This window comes from Papio anubis, chromosome 8 (genome assembly GCF_008728515.1).
Source record: "Papio anubis isolate 15944 chromosome 8, Panubis1.0, whole genome shotgun sequence".
Classification (NCBI taxonomy): Eukaryota; Metazoa; Chordata; class Mammalia; order Primates; family Cercopithecidae; genus Papio; species Papio anubis.
In genome coordinates this window covers 126,223,971-126,243,265 of record NC_044983.1, presented here as the reverse complement: position 1 = coordinate 126,243,265, position 19,295 = coordinate 126,223,971, and the positions used below count along the sequence as shown (strand labels likewise).

Here is a 19,295-nt window from a genome sequence, read left to right as displayed (position 1 = left end):
AAATTAAAAAGTATTTGAGGTAAAATCTTACCTAACTAGGGAATGAAATTTACCCTTTTCTCTAAGCATTTCGGATACCTGAGTTATGATTTTATGTAGATAAACACCCAAACATCGTTACAGACATCATCACACTTTGCCTGCTTTCAAGCTCCTGTTTTCACTAGGGTCATTATGTTCTCTTATTGAGTGATACTGTTCCCTGGGATTTGATTTCTTTCCTTCTTGTTTCTGCCCCTAAATGGTGGATTCAAACTAAGTGGCAGGCCCCTTTTTTGTGAATATGAAGACATGCAAAAAAATGCACTCTTTAAATTCAAACTCATTTTACTTTTATCATTCAGCTTGAGAAAGGCAATCCTATCAAAATGCTTATTTGTTCATTCATTCATTCAGACATGCATTTATCAACAGCTTACTGAGAAACCCCAGTAAAGTTCCAGGCTCTGGGGATAGAGAAATGAAGGTGGGGCAAGCACTCTAGAGCTTAGTTTGGTGGTGCTACTAAGAGGTCAGCAGGCTCACTGTGAACATTGTTACAATTATTGCAGAACAGAGTAGTAGATGAGGGAAAATTGATCTGAGTTAATCAGGAAATACCTTAAGCTGAGATCTACAGGCAAGCAGGAACTAAGCCAAGAATGAGGGAACAAGACCTTAGAACAAGGCTGGGCGCAGTGGCTCACACCTGTAATCCCAGCACTTTGGGAGGCCGAGACGGGTGGATCACGAGGTCAGGAGATTGAGACCATCCTGGCTAACACGGTGAAAACCCATCTTTACTAAAAATACGAAAAAACTAGCCGGGCGAGGTGGCAGGTGCCTGTAGTCGCAGCTACTCGGGAGGCTGAGGCAAGAGAATGGCCTGAACCCGGGAGGCGGAGCTTGCAGTGAGCTGAGATCCGGCCACTGCACTACAGCCCCGGCGACAGAGCGAGACTCTGTCTCAAAAAAAAAAAACCTTAGAACGAGAGAAAAAGCAAGTCCACCATCTCAGCCTGGGTTTCTTTGCTCAAGACCAAAGCACTGACTTTTCTTTCCCTACAGGGAATTCTGACCTGAAATTTCTGAAATTCCTCCCCCTAAAAACACCTGAAATACTGAATCTTGATCTTTAGAAAGGTGTGTTTTCAAAGGTAACTGCTTCTGTGATAAGTTACAGGATATCTAATTGTTCATATTCAATACAAATATGCAGAGAATCACAGGCATATTTTTCCCTACAGGTAATTTTTTTAACATCAGATTGCGTTTTGATGTTTATTAGATAAGACATTTGCAGACTTAGGGTCAAGAACATGGAAAGCTTTGGAAATTTTCCTGAAGTCAAGCTGCATTCTTCCGGTAACATGGCTTTTTCTGACAATAAAACTCCCCAGGCTGTCCTTAGCCCTGACTCTGAGGATAGCTGCTGAGTTCAGCCAGGGAGAATCATTAGTGGGATCTGGTTTTTCATTCTGTTTCAAAAGACAAGTGCATTTGAAGCTTTCCAGAGAACACTGAATGGATTAAGTAGGCAATTTGATCCATTTGCTTTGACTCATTATCCTTCCTTTCTCTGAAGTTCCTGGGGTAGACTAAGGTAGAAGAGATAAAGGTAGAGATAGGATTGAGGCTTATGTAGAACCACAGACCTGAAAAGTATACATTTAGGTTGTCAAGCATACATCATGCATCATGCAGCCACGGTTACTCCCATGGCTGATAACCCGCTAAAACTTTTCTAAACAAGCGAATTGGACTCTTATTTTATGAGATATTGAGATGTTGTATGGGGAGTCATAAAACTGTGGGCTGACAAACAAGAACTAATAAATGTATAGCACTTTAAATATGTGAAGGGGAAAATGTATGATATTTTAAATATGAGAAGATAGGTAGGAAGAGAAAAAGCAAAAATCTGGATTCTTTTCCCCTAACTTAGTTCCTCAATTTGAAAACAAAGAAGTGGGATTTATTTTCTGTCAATCTTGGTGTTCACTTTGCCAAGGACTGGGCTCAGATTCTTCAGTGTAAAATGTCTTCACTGAGCTACACCAGGATTGCTCTCATCTCTTTGCCACCAAGTGTAACTTTTATTGTTTGACACAGTGCAGTTCATATCGAGGAAGATTTTTCTTTCCAAGCAAAATTGCATTTGATGTGAGTGACTTTTCATTCCCATTTTTCAAGTAATTTTATATGTGCCCTGATCCACCAGTTTTCCTGCTCTACACAGACACCTGGGTCTCCCCACTCTAAAGTGACTGAATTCTAGCCAGAGAAAAGATAACTGCTATTTTTGTTGGCCTGAACAGCCTCATCCTGGTTACTTATATATGTACTTATTTTGACACCTTGTGTCAAAAGAGACTTACAGTAGCTTATCTTCAGTAAGCATACAGTATGGATGGAAGTTTTTGCAAGGTCCTCTTCTGTCTCAAGGATTCCCAAACTACTGTTGTGAATTTCAGGTTATGCACCACTAGATTTGGCAGTGTCTCTTCCTACTCTGTGACTTTTTTTTTTTCTTTTTCGAGACGGAGTCTCGCTCTGTTGCCCAGGCTGGACTGCAGTGGTGTTATCTCGGCTTGCTGCAAGCTCCGCCTCCCAGGTTCATGCCATTCTCCTGTCTCAGCCTCTGGAGTAGCTGGGACTACAGGCGCCCGCCACCACCTCCGGCTGGATAATATTTTGTATTTTTAGTAGAGACGGGGTTTCACCGTGTTAGCCAGGATGGTCTCCATCTCCTGACCTCGTGATCCACCCACCTCGGCCTCCCAAAGTGCTGGGATTACAGGTGTGAGCCACTGCGCCTGGCCCCCACTCTGTGACTTTTATGTTATCTTTAGTCCCCTAAAGAATCATGTCACACTGTGAGATGGTAAGGACTTTGGATACATTGTATGCAGTATCACCCACTCTGGACTTCATGTCTTGGGAAGACTTAAACACAGGACCACTCATAAGTGATAAGCCTGGAAATGAACACTCGGGATAATAAAAAGCCAGAAAAGCTAAACGAATTACACATTCTTATAGAAATATGTGTGTTGGGAAGGTTAGGGTAAAAGGAAGTAGAAGCCACAACTCCAAAGATGTAGCAATTTAGCTCTAACGTAGATGGTTTCTTCTTTTCCTGGTTTTGCCCTGACACAGCTGGTGAAAAGTAAGAGATGCGGATTCTTGAAGGTCAGTAATTTGTTGCTCCGTTGGAACTAAATTAAGGAAAGCATTAATAACTACATTTGATTAGTAAATTGTATAAGAGGGGTCTGAAAAAACTCATACTGAGAAATTTAAAACACCAAACATGAGCAATTTATCAGCAACCCAAGGTGTAAGTTTTTCATCTGCCTAAATTAAAAGTTACTTCTGAACCTTCAAAGCTAAAAATTTAAATAATTCTATTTCAATTTTCCCAAAATTTCTATTAAGAAAACACAACCACAAACACACACACATAAACATGCACACCCACAAACACACAAATGTAAACATGCACACCCACAAACACACACACATCAACATGCACACCCCAACACACACACACATATAAACATGCACACACAGATTGCACACCCACAAAACACACAAACATGCACACCCACAAACACACACACATATAAACATGCACACACACACACACACACACCCCTTCTTTTCCCCATGGCATTGACACTTCTAAAAAAATCCCATCTTTGTTGTTCACAAGAAAATAGAGTAACGTAGATCTGGATATATGTTTGTTTATTCATTTCCTGAGCTAAAATTCTCCAGTTGCCAACCCAAGGTCATTCAGTCAACAGGATAGTGGTCATCTCACCAACCACAGCCAATGACATTTCAACCCAGCTAATGCAGTGCTAGGAGATATTTCAATTCACACCTACCCTGTGGCCCTATGAACAAACCACTGACGTTTCAGTTTCTCTCTCCCCTACTTACGAGTCCCACGTGAATCCTGGCAGAAATCTTGCCTCCATTCCTAGATCATACCTTATCCCAGCACTTATACCATCCCTAATCCCAAGATGAAGTCCGTTTTGGAGTTTGCATATCTGTTCCACACATTACTACGGATGTGATACTTTAAAAGTTAAAAATTCAATTCAATTGACAATTTGCCTCAAATCGTATGGCGTCAAAGTGGTCAGATCTAAATGAGTGTGCCAAGTTCTGTTTCCTCCAATTCTGCAGAAGTTTAACAACATTTTTTGATTTAAAAAAATGACCCAAGTGTGTAATGTCTCAGTCATAATCACATTTCCCAAACTGAGATGAGAATCTTCTTTTTAAGGAGCCCAAAGAATGATATCAGAGGCAAGCGTCTAGGATTCGCTAATAGACGGGTGAAACAGAGTTAGGCAAGCTTCTCAGGCAGGAGGGGATCATTGTCAGACCCCACTTGACCCAAGTTAATCTGGCTGGAGTCCTCAGGCCAAATCTAAGGGAGAACATCCAGAATGTTGGTAACTCCCTCTGTGAGGTCTGAGTCTTCTTATCCTGAGAGCTCTGCCCAATCATCTGGAATTGTGGTTGAGCCTGGAGACAAGCCACAGCTGACCACCTGCCCACATCACATCTCAAGAGAACCAGGAGAGTACATCTGGGTCTAAAGCCATGACCCAGAAGTAGGTTGAACTGAAGCAAGAGGCGAGGCATGTAATGTCAGGCAAAGCACACCAGGAAGACAACCTAGCATTGTGCTTGAATATCCTGGGACCTAAACCCCCAAATGAGTAAACTGTTTTCATGCTCCAGTTTGCCAATATTATTTGAAAAGCCAAGCGTGAGGTTGTGGGGTTCAAATGAGTCGCAAATGAGTAAGTGCCTGCTGTGGTATCAGCCAGAGCTAGGGGCTCCTCCCCTGCCATTGTTTTATTTTCTTCATTCATAGACTGAAATTTCAGGACACCAAGGAACAAAAGTCCATCAAAGGATTTCACAGATTCCTTCATCCCTATCAAAGTTAGCATCCAGGCAATGGTTGGAAACTTCCAATTCTGCCTAAAGATGGGAAGCAACAATTTTCCAAATGGCCTAAGCCCCAGACTGACATTGTTTACTCATAACTGGGAAACCAGACAACAGAGGGGTGCTGAAGTCCTACAGTAGGCTTATTAGAAATGTCTAGGCTAATATTTCAACAGAATGGACATTCTGACCCTTGTTATATCGTTTCCTGGAGCAGAAGCTATGAGACTATTATGAAAATTACTTAAACCGCTTTCCAAAGCAGAATCCCACAGACCTCCTCCCACAATAAGATCTCGTTAAACATTCATTTGCTTTTCTTGGAAAACCGATTACAGTGACATAAATATTCAAAAAATAAAAGGAAAAGTAAGCATGATTTCTAACTAAAAAAGCATCAAACAGATCATTTGGTTGTACCGTTTCATTTTCTCTTAGTATAGACAGGAAAAGTTGCAACAATCTTAACTAACATACCTTGCTTATGGGAAATCGTCCTATTCACTAGCACCTCCACTCCCACAAGAAGGAAAACTTGTTATAAGACAGGGTCTTGGAGATCTCATGTGGATGTTTTATCAAGGGCTCTCCAAGTCAATGTTTACTCAAATACCACTTAGCACTTTCTTACTAGGAAAATATTTCATCTCACATCTCCCCATTCCCAGATTTGAGAGAAAAAAAATTGTGCCATTTTCAAATATAACAAGCATTCTCCTGAGGTCCTCAATGCAAACCATTGTAGACTAGATCACCTTGAAGCTTTCCCAAGGTATAAGCTTTCTTAAGAATAAATGATAAGTATTTAAGATGATGGACATATTAACTAGGTTAATCCAATGATTGTACAACATATTCATATATCATATCACAATGTACCATATAATTGTATATTATTATAATTTGTCAAAAAAAGAACACAAAATAACCCTTTTGAAAGTAGAAGGCTTCTCTTCCAGGGGTTGGGCTGGCATTTTAGCAAACAGTAGAGAAAGAATTGCTGTAATGTGTACTGTTGGGGTACTCTTACTTAGGCTCACTGTTTTTCTTGTATCTGGCAGGACATAGGAAGTTCATAAGAACTAAAAGGTGGAACCTCTGCCTTTTCCATAACCCAAAGGCTGCAGGCAGCCAGTTTAAAAGAGATGTACAGAAGCTTCCAAGTTAGGCACAGAAACATGCTGCCACGGGGGTAATGGAAGCATGCTCCAGGAATAGGTTGGGGAAGCTATTGGCCCTACCTATTTCTGAATGCAGATTCCAGCCTGAAACTGAAAACAAGCAGAGTCTCTGGGAAAGATTAAGACATCTCAGCATGAAAGACAGAAGCTGCACAGCCGTGCCTTGAGATTGCTGAGCTTGACGTTCTCTCTAGGTCTTTCCCATATCAGCAATGAGTTGGCCCACTCTGTGAGACCTCAGTCACAACCACTAGAGCTAAATCCGAAGACTACCACATGTGCCTTGTCAGGGAGCTAATAAGGAATAAAGTGCTTTCACTAATGACCTTAACCTCCTTCCACCAGCTGGCTCATGGAGAACACACAAACTGAAGTTAGCCCAGGTGCTGGTCCCAGAAAAGGCTCACGGTTACCACTTGCCAGCCTGTGGTCTCTGGTGTGCTCTAGCAGCCAGCACTGGCAGGTAGTAATGGGAGTGACATTCTCTGGATTCCAAAAGTCTGAATAAAACCTCATATTGGCAAGCATCATTAGGCTGCCTTTAAAGGTCCTTGCTCTTGCTGGAATATTAACTGCACTGGTAGTGCCTTTTATCTCATGCTAGAGAAAAACTAGGCATTTCATCAAATCGCAGGAAAATAAACTACTTCTTATTTAATACAGTATGGAAACAGAATCTTTCCAAAATTTGAAGTCCATTTGGGAGAGAACAGAAAAAAACTAAAGGGACTTTTGCAGCTAAAGACCAGAAACACTGCCCTGGGGACAATCTTCTTCTAGAGGCACTTGGCCTTTCATCTATCCATTCATTCATTCCTTCTTTTCATATACACTTATTATGAACCTAGCAAATATACCAGGGACTGGAGACTCAGTTATAGATAAAACACAGTGCCTGGCCTCAAGGAGATCATAGTCTAGAGAAACAATCACCTAATTAGGCAATTATAATGAATCATAGTAATTGTGATAAGGACAATTGCAGCCTCAGAGTAGGCTTCCTGGAGGACGTGATGTCTTATTTGTTTTTTAAAGTAGCAGTAGGATACATGCCTAGATGCTACATGTTTTCATGTATAATATGAGTAATTACTTAATAGGTCAGATTATGTCAGGTGCCCAGACTCCACCACAAGGTCAGATACCACATGCATTGGGTCTGGTACTCTGTGAAGTAGTCCCCACAAGGCATGGACAAACTAAGAATTGTGCAATATGTAGAAACTATGTCACCTATGGAACAATTGGGAAAATAAATTTCCTGTGCCTAGTGAAGAAAGCTAAGGACACTGGAAAGCAGCCACATGGAGAGAGATGGATATAGACCTTGTTCAGAGATCAGAAACAGGTCCAGTGTGTGGAAATTGTGAATAATGGCATGGAAGAACTTTAAAGCACGGTTTCCCAAACAACATTCCATGAAACATATAGAGGCAATTCAAGAAAAGGGGGATTTGTGGTCAAAAAAGTTTGGAAGATGCAGAGTTTAAAAGTCTTATTTCTGCAGAACTTATCAGTGCCTTTATCTCAGTAAAGTATATTGAGATAGGAAGATATAAGAAATTTTTCATGCAGTAAACACATTTATTGTGGTTACAAAGTATTTAAGTGACTACAAAGTGTCAAGCTTTGTCATAGGCCTTGGGGACAAAGAAACGAACAAAAGAGACAAAATTAAGGTAAGGAGAAATGGCAGTAAACAAATAATGGATCTACATTTTCTAAACTGATTGGTCCACAGAACCATTTTGTAATGAAGCTTCTCATCATTCTTGTGTTTCTTGAAACACATTTTTGAGAAAGAGTGAATTAGGAGGATCTAACAATGAATTAGATCACTCCAGTATTGTAACTATGTAAGCTGATTTGCAGTGTCTATAAGGATGCTTTACAGGGTCTTTTGAGATTTGAGTATATGATCCCTAAGACCTAAAATGGTTTTGACTCAACAAAACTGGATGTTTCTAGACAGTACACCTTCATCCTGCAATCTTGCTGGGAAGAATTATTTGCCGTGACAAACTGGTGAATGAATACCAAATTTTGTGACCACCCATGAAGTGATAGGATCTGCAAAAAAAGTAGGATTTTACTAGGAACACAGATAAGAGACAAGTCCTAAAGAAGAGTGTTCTGATCATAAACCAAATGATGAGCTTAAGAGGATTCATGACTTCCTCCAACCCGTTCAAATGCAATTTACAAAGGGCTACCTGACCCTCTCATAATTTTCACCAGAACCCCCAAACTGTCTAGCATCAGAGACTCAGCTCAGATCATTTGCACTTTGATCTGTCTCAAGCACCTGTGAGGGAGGAAACATTTATGGGAATACCTGAGGAGAGCACCAATCTCCATTAGGATAAATCTACTACGGGCTTCAACATCTTTTTGGGAAAAAACTCAGTCGTGAGAGGACATCTCAGCTGCAAACTCTGCCATGCTGCTCCAACCTGACCTGCCAAATATCTAAGCACCAGCTAAAGTAAATGAATAGCATTATTTATTTATAACATCATTTATAACATTATATTATATTGCTGCTCCAATCTCAAATATCAAATCTCAAATATCAAAAACACAAGCTAAGTATACACATACATATATATAAATACAATATATACTTCAATCATACATTGAAGCATACATTCAAATATATGTATTCAATTATATATATATATATTATATTATAGTCAAGTATTATGGACTTTCCATTTTCTTCCATTTCATCCATTTGTTTGTCCTATTCTTTAGCCAATTGTTTAAGGTGTTTATGTGAAAGAACCGTCTCAACATTTTGGAGGTCAATTTAATACTGGAATCATTATTTGGAAGCTTATGCTATTTTTAAACATGATCTCAGTCTAGCTCACACTGGTGCTGTAAGTCTTAAAAAGAGAAAGCCTTATTCTATTAAAAATAGCTCATTCCAGTATGACTCTAATGACTCCAAATAGACAAATAAGGCAAGTTATACCTGTCTCCACTACTGACTACAAATGAATCACTGTGAATATATCAGTGTATGGATTTTTTATGTTGGTAACATTATCCCACTGAAGGTGACGTCTTAGTGGTCATTACGAATGACTAATGAGATAGAGGGGTATCACAGATGATCCCAAATCATAGTCACCCCCAAAGACATGTATGCTTTTCAGTGTACTGGGAATTAAATGAAAGCAGATGATTTCCTGATGTCCCTTTCTAGTTTCAATTTGCTTGCCATCTTGAGTTAATGATGGTCTTCCCTTAGGCACATATACCCCTAAGAAGTGAGGTAGGTGCTAGAGAGGTTGCTGGCCAAACAGCACATGTAATTGTCAAATGTAATTGACAGAGGAAATTATTAGAAAAAAATACCGCTGAAAATTGACTACCTGCATAAAATGCTAGGAAAACACTTGCAAAGAATGAAAATAACTACATGGGCAAGAAGAGAATTCTCCCCCACATTGTTGACATTTTGATGAAAGGAGCTCCCTCCCAACTATTACCCATAACTTGGTGGGGGTGATGAAAGAAAGAAGAATGACTCTAAATTTCTCTCTCATTTGAAGCAACCACATAGACAGCCAATAGAATGTGGAGAGGAGCAGGGGAGCTTCAAAAAGAGGAGATTCCATTGGTCTCTGTCCTACAGAAGTGGCAAATGGCAGCAGAATCCTTCTCTGAATGGACAGCTGAATACAGCACAGGCAACCAGGAAGCAATGTCTATTCCTAATTTCCAAATGTCCTCTACATACCAGTATCGGTTCCTGCTAACATTTTCACCAGTTTACATCAATAGGAGAAAAATAAGAACAAAGTAGATAGTTATTTATTAAACTAACTAAATGTATTCAATGTAAAGGACTGTCTTTTATTCTGAGATTGCATCATTCCTGTTGAGGAAAAAAAAATGCCCTTTCTTCTATTACATAATGGTCACATTAAAGAGCTGTAGTTCCTATTGCTGTTGCTACTGCTGCTGCTGCTGCTGCTGCTACTGTAATTTAAACAAATTAGTCCCCAAACCATTTTTTGAAACTTCCCTCCTCTGTGAAATCCAAAAGTCTTAGAGTCACTGAAGGCATAAGGCACTGGTAGAGTGGATAAGCTCAATTTAGTTCATAGAAGGAAAACCATATACAAATAAAAATATCAGACAGTGAGAGATGCCTAACTGTGAATGTGCTTAGATGTAGCAGATTTCATCTCCAGCTGTTAGACCCAGTTCCAAGCACTTACAAGGGCACCCTGGCATCCCAAGGTCAGAATGTATGGTCAGACAAGGACAGCTGGACTGTCATTTCCATCTTCTCTCCAAGATGGAAAATGGAGTTTTATCATGTTCCATGCCATAGGAAAAACACTTCTGCCCAAAAAACCAATGGGAAATCCACCAAGTGGCCGACAGTTCAGCTTCCTTTGCTTTCTGGGATGCTGTACTAATGGCATTTAATTCCAGGGGCTAAACTCTCTGGCCCCACATGTATCCTGCTGTTCAATTATCTGGAACATTGGTTCTTGCTTCCTTGTCTCTGCTCCAGCCCTTCTCCTAACATGCCTCCCCCTAACATCTATTTTTTTCGCTGTAGTAGTCTCCTTAGTACTCAGAGCTGAAATTACATGCTTCAGTGCCCTAAGCGCATATATTTTGCTTTCTCGTGTTAGCACATGCAGCTCTATTCTTTATTCTAGGGCTGGAGAAGAGGGTTTCAGTAAATTCAAGCCATGATGAGCCCTGCTATAGAATGCTTTAGAGGCTTTGAATTTATGTTACATTGATTATCTTCATGAAGGTTAAAATGAAGGGTTCAACAACACCATAGGGAGAATCCTTATGGGGTGGGCTGGATGGCTTCACAGAGGTCAAAGCTCCTGACTCCAGCTGTGGTCCTGGAGTCAGCAGATCTGGCTTGGCAGCAAATGGGCAAGTCTCTCTGAGGCTCATCCATATCTGAAGGTTTGGCAAGAGGATCTGCAAGGTCCTATGTCACCTCTCACAGGCTGCCATTTGATGACTCTATAATCTTATCTTCGTCTAGCCTGTGTTCTAAACATAGCCAAGCTGAGAAGCTGGCAGAGAAAAGCAAATGCAGTGAGTGTGTATAGAGGCAGAGAATTTTCACTTCTTTACTCACTCTACAGATGCGTGGCATCCTCTACTTTCCCTCAAGAAAATCTGTTGGAAGGATGGGTTGAGCTTCCTTATCCCTATATCCCTTCAGGTCCAACTCACACTTTTTTTTTTTTTTTAATCTAAGAAGCTGCCTTAAATTGGTGCTGTGAGTGAACACTGCATTTGGCTAGATCCAGCCAGTTAATCTTATCATGGCTGCTAAATCACCAGGAGAAAAGGTCTCCCTGCCAAACCTGGTGTGTCTTTGTAAGCCAATGCAGTTTCTGCATCCATGTATCCATATCCAGTGACCAACCATGGTGGTTATGCCTTTCCCCGTCTCATGCTGTGTAACCCTGTGAAATGGTGGGAGGCTGCAACTTACTTGCATTTTTTACCCAAAAGAAATTACACACATATATCTATATGAATATATAGATATATAATGGCCTATGCTGAGGGAGGGACATATTAACAAAGTAAAAAATTTAACAATCTTTGTCAAGTTTAAGGAGCAGATCCTGGCACATTTGGCTGTCTTTCTATGAGTGATGCTAAAAAAAAAATGCAAGCCGTAAGATCCCAAGACTCTCCACCACCATTAAATGAAAGGTCACACGAAAATGTGGAATCTACTCAGTTGGAGATGATCATTTTTGTGGACTTTTAATATATATTTACTTTCCGTTATTTTTTTGGTTCTCTTTCTCTCATACCCAGGTTGTGCCTGGTTAGAGAAAGGGTCTTGATTAACATTTCTAAGCCAACAACTCTCCAAATACCTCAACCAAAGGAATTCAGTGTGCCTACATAGAGAAAAGGGAAGTGTCCCTCTGGATGTGATATTTTGCCAGGTTGTATTTCTCTGCACCAAATGCTATCAGATCAACTTCTGTAGGTTTCACTGAATACAACTGCATGGAATGCTATTACTGTTTGCAATGCAACATGATCTAAAAACATTGCATTTCTTTTTTATCTAAAGGGGACTAGCAGGTTTATTGTGTTTGCATGTGCTTTCCCCCTAGACTCTGGCTGCCCTAACAAGAAATTCAATAAATCTGCTTCCAAACCATCTTGCACAAGCTTTGCATGTCCAGTCTGGGCCTGAGGAAATTAACAAGAGAATAGAACATACCATCGACTTGCGGAGTGGCGATAAATTGAGAAGAGAGCATATCAAGCCATTCTCACTGATGTTTAAAGACTCCAGCCTGGAGCACAAGGTAGAGCTGGGTCTACACAGTGGCTCTTTTTCTGAGTTAATTGTTGTAAATGTTCATGGGACTGGAGAGAGAGCCCAGGGGCTGTGGTTTTGGTTTCTTTGTTTGTTTGCTTTGGTTTGGTTTGGTTTGGTAGTGTCTTTTATCTTTCTCCTTGAAAATCATGAGTAGACTGAAGGCCATGAAAGGAGATGCAAGTTAGATTAAGAGAGCATCAGCTTGCTCTTTAAGGAAAAGAGGACTCAAAGAACAAAACCTCCTTTAACTCAGTAAGCATCAAAAGGGTTTCTTCCACTTTGAGATTAAGCCAAGTGGCATTAACAGCCACTTACCTTTGCTTTTAGATGAATTCACATCAGCTGCAACCATTTTAACATAATAATGAAGGCACCCAATAACTTGATGTAAGCATCAGTGATAAACACTGTCTTTCTTAGACTTTAGATATCTATTCTCCTGTTTTCCCAGTTGTCTGCTGCCTCAGAGTCCTCTGACCTAGGCCTAGTAGAAAGAAGATGGGTTGTGGATTTGGAGTCAAATTTGAATTCCACCTCTGCCACTTTCTTGCTGTGTGACCTTAGATAAGTAAAGTAACCTCTCCAAGCATGAGTTCCTCTCTGTACGATGAGGAAAATGAAGGCACCTACCTCACAGTTAATATGGCAGTCTTCAGGGGAATACCTTGATTAGGTAAAGTGTTCAAGGATGGCAGCTATCATCATATTAATGATGACTTTTCCATTCCCCTCCCCCACCTCAGTTTTGAACTGGAGAGGGGAGTGGGCAGATGGGGTGCCGACCCTGCTTAACTGGGTTGCTCCTTTGCGCTGATGGAAGCTGACAGACCTTCCTTGACTGAGCACAAGAGGTGCCTGGCATCTGCAGGAGCCTCAGGCAGGAACAGCAGGGAATCTACAAGCAAATTTCTGGAGTTTGATTCAATACTCTGTAAAGCTCCAGTGAGCAATTTTTTTGTAAGTTTGTTCAGCTGCCTGGGAGATTTGCTTTCCTTAGTTCAGAGAATTCACAATTCTGTGCACATACACCATTCCCAATGAGCTTCTTTGATAACTACCTCAGGATTGCAGACTCCAAAATTAATACCTTCACCTACAGTTCCCAATTTGAGATGGATTGTGTCTATGTACTAACAAAACAAAAGGAAAAGAAACATTTGCCTCCCTCAACCCCCCACAAAAAAAATAACAGACACACTTCTCTTATTCATCATATGATTAAGGGCTTAAGGACCAAATAAATGCATTTTCTTTCCTGGTTACTGCATTGAAGAAGCTAGGATGAAGAGCTGATGGCTTTACAAAGAATCTTCTCAATTAGCTTGTGTAAATGCCTGTGTCCAGAGCTATACAAAACGCTTTTATTTATTTTTGCTAAAGACGTACTTGTCTTACTAATAACCTAACCCCTGCATACTGCAGATAGTTTCTAGTGTGTTTTATTTAATAGCATTCACATTTCATCTGCAGCCATCTGGTATTGGACCAGAAATGGACCTAAGGGAGGCACAGCATGCCTGAGGTTGATTTCTGTGACCAGGGAAGATTCTTCTAGAAGAGCCAAAGGACAGCACCCTGAACAAACATGGGACTTGCCCATTGACAGTTTAGCCACAGACCACCTAAGCTGTGCTAAGCATTACATGGGTTCCCCAGTGGTGACGGCAACAGCACATATCAGAAAACGATCACTTCTCTTCTGTCACAGAGATATTCTTCATTGACTCTTGCTCTGAGATCATCTCTAGGGACTGTGTTACTGCTGAGCAGAGAATATATCACAAGTAACATTCATTGGGTATTTACCAAGTACCAGGCACTATTTCTAGGCTGCCTGCATAAATCAACTGACAACAACAGTAATATAAAGTAGATGTTATTATGAACCTCATTTTATACTTGATGAAAGGAGACATGGAGAAATTATTATGAAGTTTTCCCAAAGTCAAACTGTCAGAAAGGGACTGGAATCTGCGCCCACCATGATGCCATAGCCACTGCTCTTTTCTGTTGACTATGCTGCCTCTGCTAGGAGTTCCCAGGACTTCATTTCCCAGGGTTTCGTACGAAGAAGACAACACTGTTCTGTCTTCATTTTCCTTTTGTCAAACTTTGGATGCAGTGGGAGGCATAGAGAGGGAGTTTACAGGAGAGGCTAAGTAGGAAAGCGTTCTAGAGCCATAACAAAATTAAAACAAGGCTTTCAAACACATAGGATTCCAGAATCAGAAAATAGCATTAATATGCAGTTCCTCTGTGCTTGCTGTTAGATATGTCAGTTTACTATTCCACTTACAGAAGAGAAAACTAAACTGCCAAGAGGTTAAGTAGAGATCTTAGATCTCAAAATCCAGCTACCATATTTCATTCACGCTAAGGTGTCATCAACTGTGAGATGCTCTATTTTCTATACAGCACTCAGAAAGGAAAAAGAAACTCAATATGAGTTTCTAAGAGGAAACACACACTAATAAACTGGGCTTACACCCTCAGGGTAAGGATGTGGGGGGAGCTGAGGCTGGTAGGACATTCCCCTTAGGCAAGGGCAGTGAGGAAACCCACATGCCTATATCCTGGTATTGATTAAATAAAGGGAAGAAGCTCCTCAAGAATTTAAACTCCAAAATGGAATCAGCATAGGTTTGCTGCATGGATTTACACTTAGAATGTGGACAAAAAAAAAAAAATTATCAGAGAATTTAATTTAAAATGATCCTGGGTTAATATTGCCACCTGGTGACCACAGAAGCAATTGCAAACCTCCCTGGAAGGAACTCAAGATTTTAGGATTCCCTTGATAATAAGGTGCATGCTGATTTCAGAGATGTTAAAGTGCACATTTTAAGGAAAATTGTACATTTTTAGTAAGAATATATATCTTAGAATTTTAAAAATACATACAATATTTATGATTCTAAAGCCTCTTCTGTTCCCACTGCCCTACCCTTCTTCTTGGGAACAAGCCTGGACCATAAAAGTATGTTTTCTGAAAGGAAAAATGGAAATGGAAATAATTGTTCCTTTGCAATCTTTGTAGGAAAGAAAAAGCTTTATTCTGTTTGAACAATAAGAAGATACATGAATAAGGGAACGCGTTTGCCTTTCCACCTTTATGAGAACACTGAAATGTTTAAACACTGAAATGAACAAAGCTCCATTGAAATGTATAGAAATATCATTCAGACATTCCCTGGTCACATTTGCCTATAATAATTGGCATACTTATCCACAACACTATGTGAAACAGGACTTTTATATACTTCATGGTATTGCATAAATACTTGTTGAATGAATAAGGAAATGAATAAAGACTCAGTTTAAGAAGGTTAGATAAGACTGCCTCACCCCCTGTAGCTGTTATCAGGATATTTTTTGTGAACTCTAAGAGCCGAAAGGCATGGGTCAATTTTGATGTGACTCTTTTCAGTGGAGTTTCAGCAGAGAATAAAAGTTCTGTGTACTCCCTGACGTGGAATTTCAAAGGTGGCTCACTCCCTGCTCCCTCACAGGAGTCTTTTGAGTTAAGCTTCAGAACAGTGTGCTCATGACTCATGTAGCTTAGCAAACACATCTTTCCTTCTCTAGTCCTTGGATTCTTTATCTGTGAAATGAGGACATTGGACAGCTCCTGACCACTTCAGTAGATAATGCTATAAATCTATGAATTTCCTATGACCATGGTGGCCATATGTCCTGGTTTGCCTGGGAGAGTAGTAGATGCCTATTTTTACAATGTGAAATTAGTATCACCTCCCTTCACTCTCAAAAATCACCCAGTGTGGATGATATGTAACAGGTCATGTGACCCAAGGCTTGGGCCTCAGCCAGGTTAGAATTAGTGACTCAACAGCTTCCTTCACTACCCAGCCAATCATCAGGACTTTCTAAGCAGACCTCTGGATAGTGGAGAGGGGACCTATTCCAGTTGCCAAAGGCCTTCCTCAGCTCCTCCCACATTTCACAGATGAATCCTTTGCCCTTCTTTAGTCAGGCTAAATATTTCCTAAGTGGCCTTACAGATCTCATGGGCAAGCACAAATCAGAACTATGGTAAAGAGATGTAGAAAACATAATGTGTCTGTCAGATGCTACCAATCATATTGGTATTTCCTTATTGAGCATTCCTATTTGATACTTTCTTATTAATAGAAGAATGCATTTTCACTAATAAAAGTTGATACTAAGTATAAGGCAAAAAAGAAAAAAATGAAATCTGTTTGGATCTTTCAACCCAGGGTAACCACTGTTACCATTCTGGCATCTGTCATTCTGGTCTTACATGAGTGTGAATCTACAGACTTACGTACACAACCATATTTGTCCATTTTCATGCTGCTGGAAAAGACATACCTAAGATGGGGCAACTTACAAAAGAAAGAGGTTTATTGGACTTACAGTTCCACATGGCTGGGGAGGCCTCACAATCATGGTGGAAGGTGAAGGAGGAGCAAGTCACATCTTACGTGGCTGGCATCAGGCAAAGAGAGAGCTTGTGCAGGGAAACTCCCATTTTAAAAACCATTATATCTCATGAGACCCATTCACTATCATGAGAACAGCACAGGAAAGACCCACCCCCATGATTCAGTCATCTCCCACTGGTCCCTCCCACAACATGTGAGAATTATGGGAGCTACAAGATGAGATTTGAGTGGGGACACAGAACCAAACCATATCAACAACTTTTATAAAAATAGACCACTATATGCACAGGGCATTGTAACATAGTGCTAAACATTCTTTGCTTGAGCTTTTTTCCCCATAATTAAATCTTCAATTACACAGTGATTTTAGTATTTACATACTATCTCATTGCACATTTTAACCATTTCAGGCTTTTTAAAAAAGTTTTTCACTGTTATAAATTACAAATTGTGTTGTAATGACTATTCTCATAATTAAGTTATGCATTTTTGCTTATTTATTTTTTAGGATAAAATCCTAGGGGTGGGTGAAAGAGAATTCACATTTAAAAATATTTAATAGTCATTTTGAAATTGCCTTCAAAAATTGGGCTTACACTTTTTAAAAAACTGTCAATTTGATAAGAAGTAAAAAGCAGCACCAGCCTGGCATTTCTGTTTTTATTTTTAAAATTATTATTGCAGTTGAAGGGTTGTCAGTACATATTTTGGCCTTTATATTTCTCCTTTTGTGACTTGCACGTTTCTCATACCTTAATGGTATGATTTACACATTTGTCTTCATCGCCCATCTATTATTGCAGTGCTCACCTTTGTCTTTTTGATTTGTGAGCCTTCTTTACACACTGAGGAACTTAACCTTTTGTGGGATCACCTATCTTGGGCCCTTCCATTTTCAGAGCACTTACAAGAAGGTGATGTTTCTCAGCCTCTGGTCCTCACTTCTCTTCTGGGAAAGGACACTGAATTAGGCTTAGGATAGGAAGACAATTAATTACATTTACTTATGGATGTTTCCAAGGCAGAGTAGCCAGCCCAAAACCTTTAGCATCTTAGGGGAGCTTAATAACATAGGAACACTTATTTGGAATTATTTCATTAAGCTAAGTGTTCAAAAAACAATGTTAGGCCGTGCGCGGTGGCTCAAGCCTGTAATCCCAGCACTTTGGGAGGCCGAGACAGGCGGATCACGAGGTCAGGAGATCGAGACCATCCTGGCTAACCCGGTGAAACCCCGTCTCTACTAAAAAATACAAAAAACTAGCCGGGCGAGGTGGCGGGCGCCTGTAGTCCCAGCTACTCGGGAGGCTGAGGCAGGAGAATGGCATAAACCCGGGAGGCGGAGCTTGCAGTGAGCTGAGATCGGGCCACTGCACTCTAGCCTGGGTGACAGAGCGAGACTCCGTCTCAAAAAAACAAAAACAAACAAACAAAAATGTTATCACCTTAGAATAAGGTGACTTCCTCATCTTGAATAAAGATTAAGATATGTTTAATATATACTTCAAAATTGATTGGGTAACTATGCTTTGGATATGGGCATTTTTGTGGGTAAAGTGTTATAATCAAGCCATATCAAGGAAGATTAAAGTTCCTTCCTTCTTTTAATGCTGATATTTTTCCTCTTGATTCTTAATTGTTTCGAGAAAAGGCATCCTTTGTCCTTATGACAAATTTATGTACTAAAACTCTTTTCATCTCAGGCTAAGAGCTTTCAAACTTAAGAATCATCTGGGGATCTCGTTTGAAATGCAGGTACCATCCCATCACTCTGCCCCCAAGATTCTGATTTGGCAAGAAGACCTGCATTTTGGTAGACATTCTTTTTTGGATTTTGTTATTCTAGGTTGTTGGCCATCTTTCTCTGTCCTCCTTGATTGAGCGTGAGACTCAGGCTGGTCACTTGTCTCATGTCTTCAGAGATCAGCTTACATCAAAAGTCCCCAGATCCTCATTCAAGGGTAATATAGCTTTTAACAAATCTAGAGGAGATGGCTCCATGAGGCTAATAATGGCTTCAGGGCCACAGTATTTGGAATCGACTAGACCTCAGTTCAAGTCCCACTTTGGAAATAGAAGTGGGCATAAAGGACAGTTGATTAGTTTACTGATCAATAATGGGTAATGACAAGTTGATATCTTTCTGTCACTCAAACGGATACCCACACACATATATAAAATCCTTATTTTGCTCACCAGTATTTAGTCTTTGCTGAAAGACAGAGGAAAGAACATAGACTGCCTGACTTGAACCCAGTTCCAACCAGTTACTGGTTGGGTGATACGAAGCAAGGGGCTTGATCTCATTGAAATGAGTATGATTGTCTGCCCTTAGGGGTTGTCGTGAAAATTAAATGGCACAATATTCATATAACAGAAGTTTGGATA

General features: G+C 40.2%; 1 protein-coding gene across 3 annotated transcripts in view; it reads left to right on the top strand.

Moving 5' to 3' along the window:
• The window catches only part of ADCY8 (adenylate cyclase 8), a 265,567-nt gene that overhangs the window by 150,471 nt on the left and 95,801 nt on the right, over window positions 1-19,295 (top strand). For 2 of the 3 annotated variants that reach the window (XM_021942625.2, XM_021942626.2), the window contains exon 8: window positions 12,272-12,469. The exons of the other annotated variant lie outside the window; for it this stretch is intronic. In XM_021942625.2, coding sequence (XP_021798317.1) covers window positions 12,272-12,469 — 198 coding nt within the window. The remainder of the gene's footprint in view (window positions 1-12,271; window positions 12,470-19,295) is intronic. 3 annotated transcript variants of the gene reach the window in all.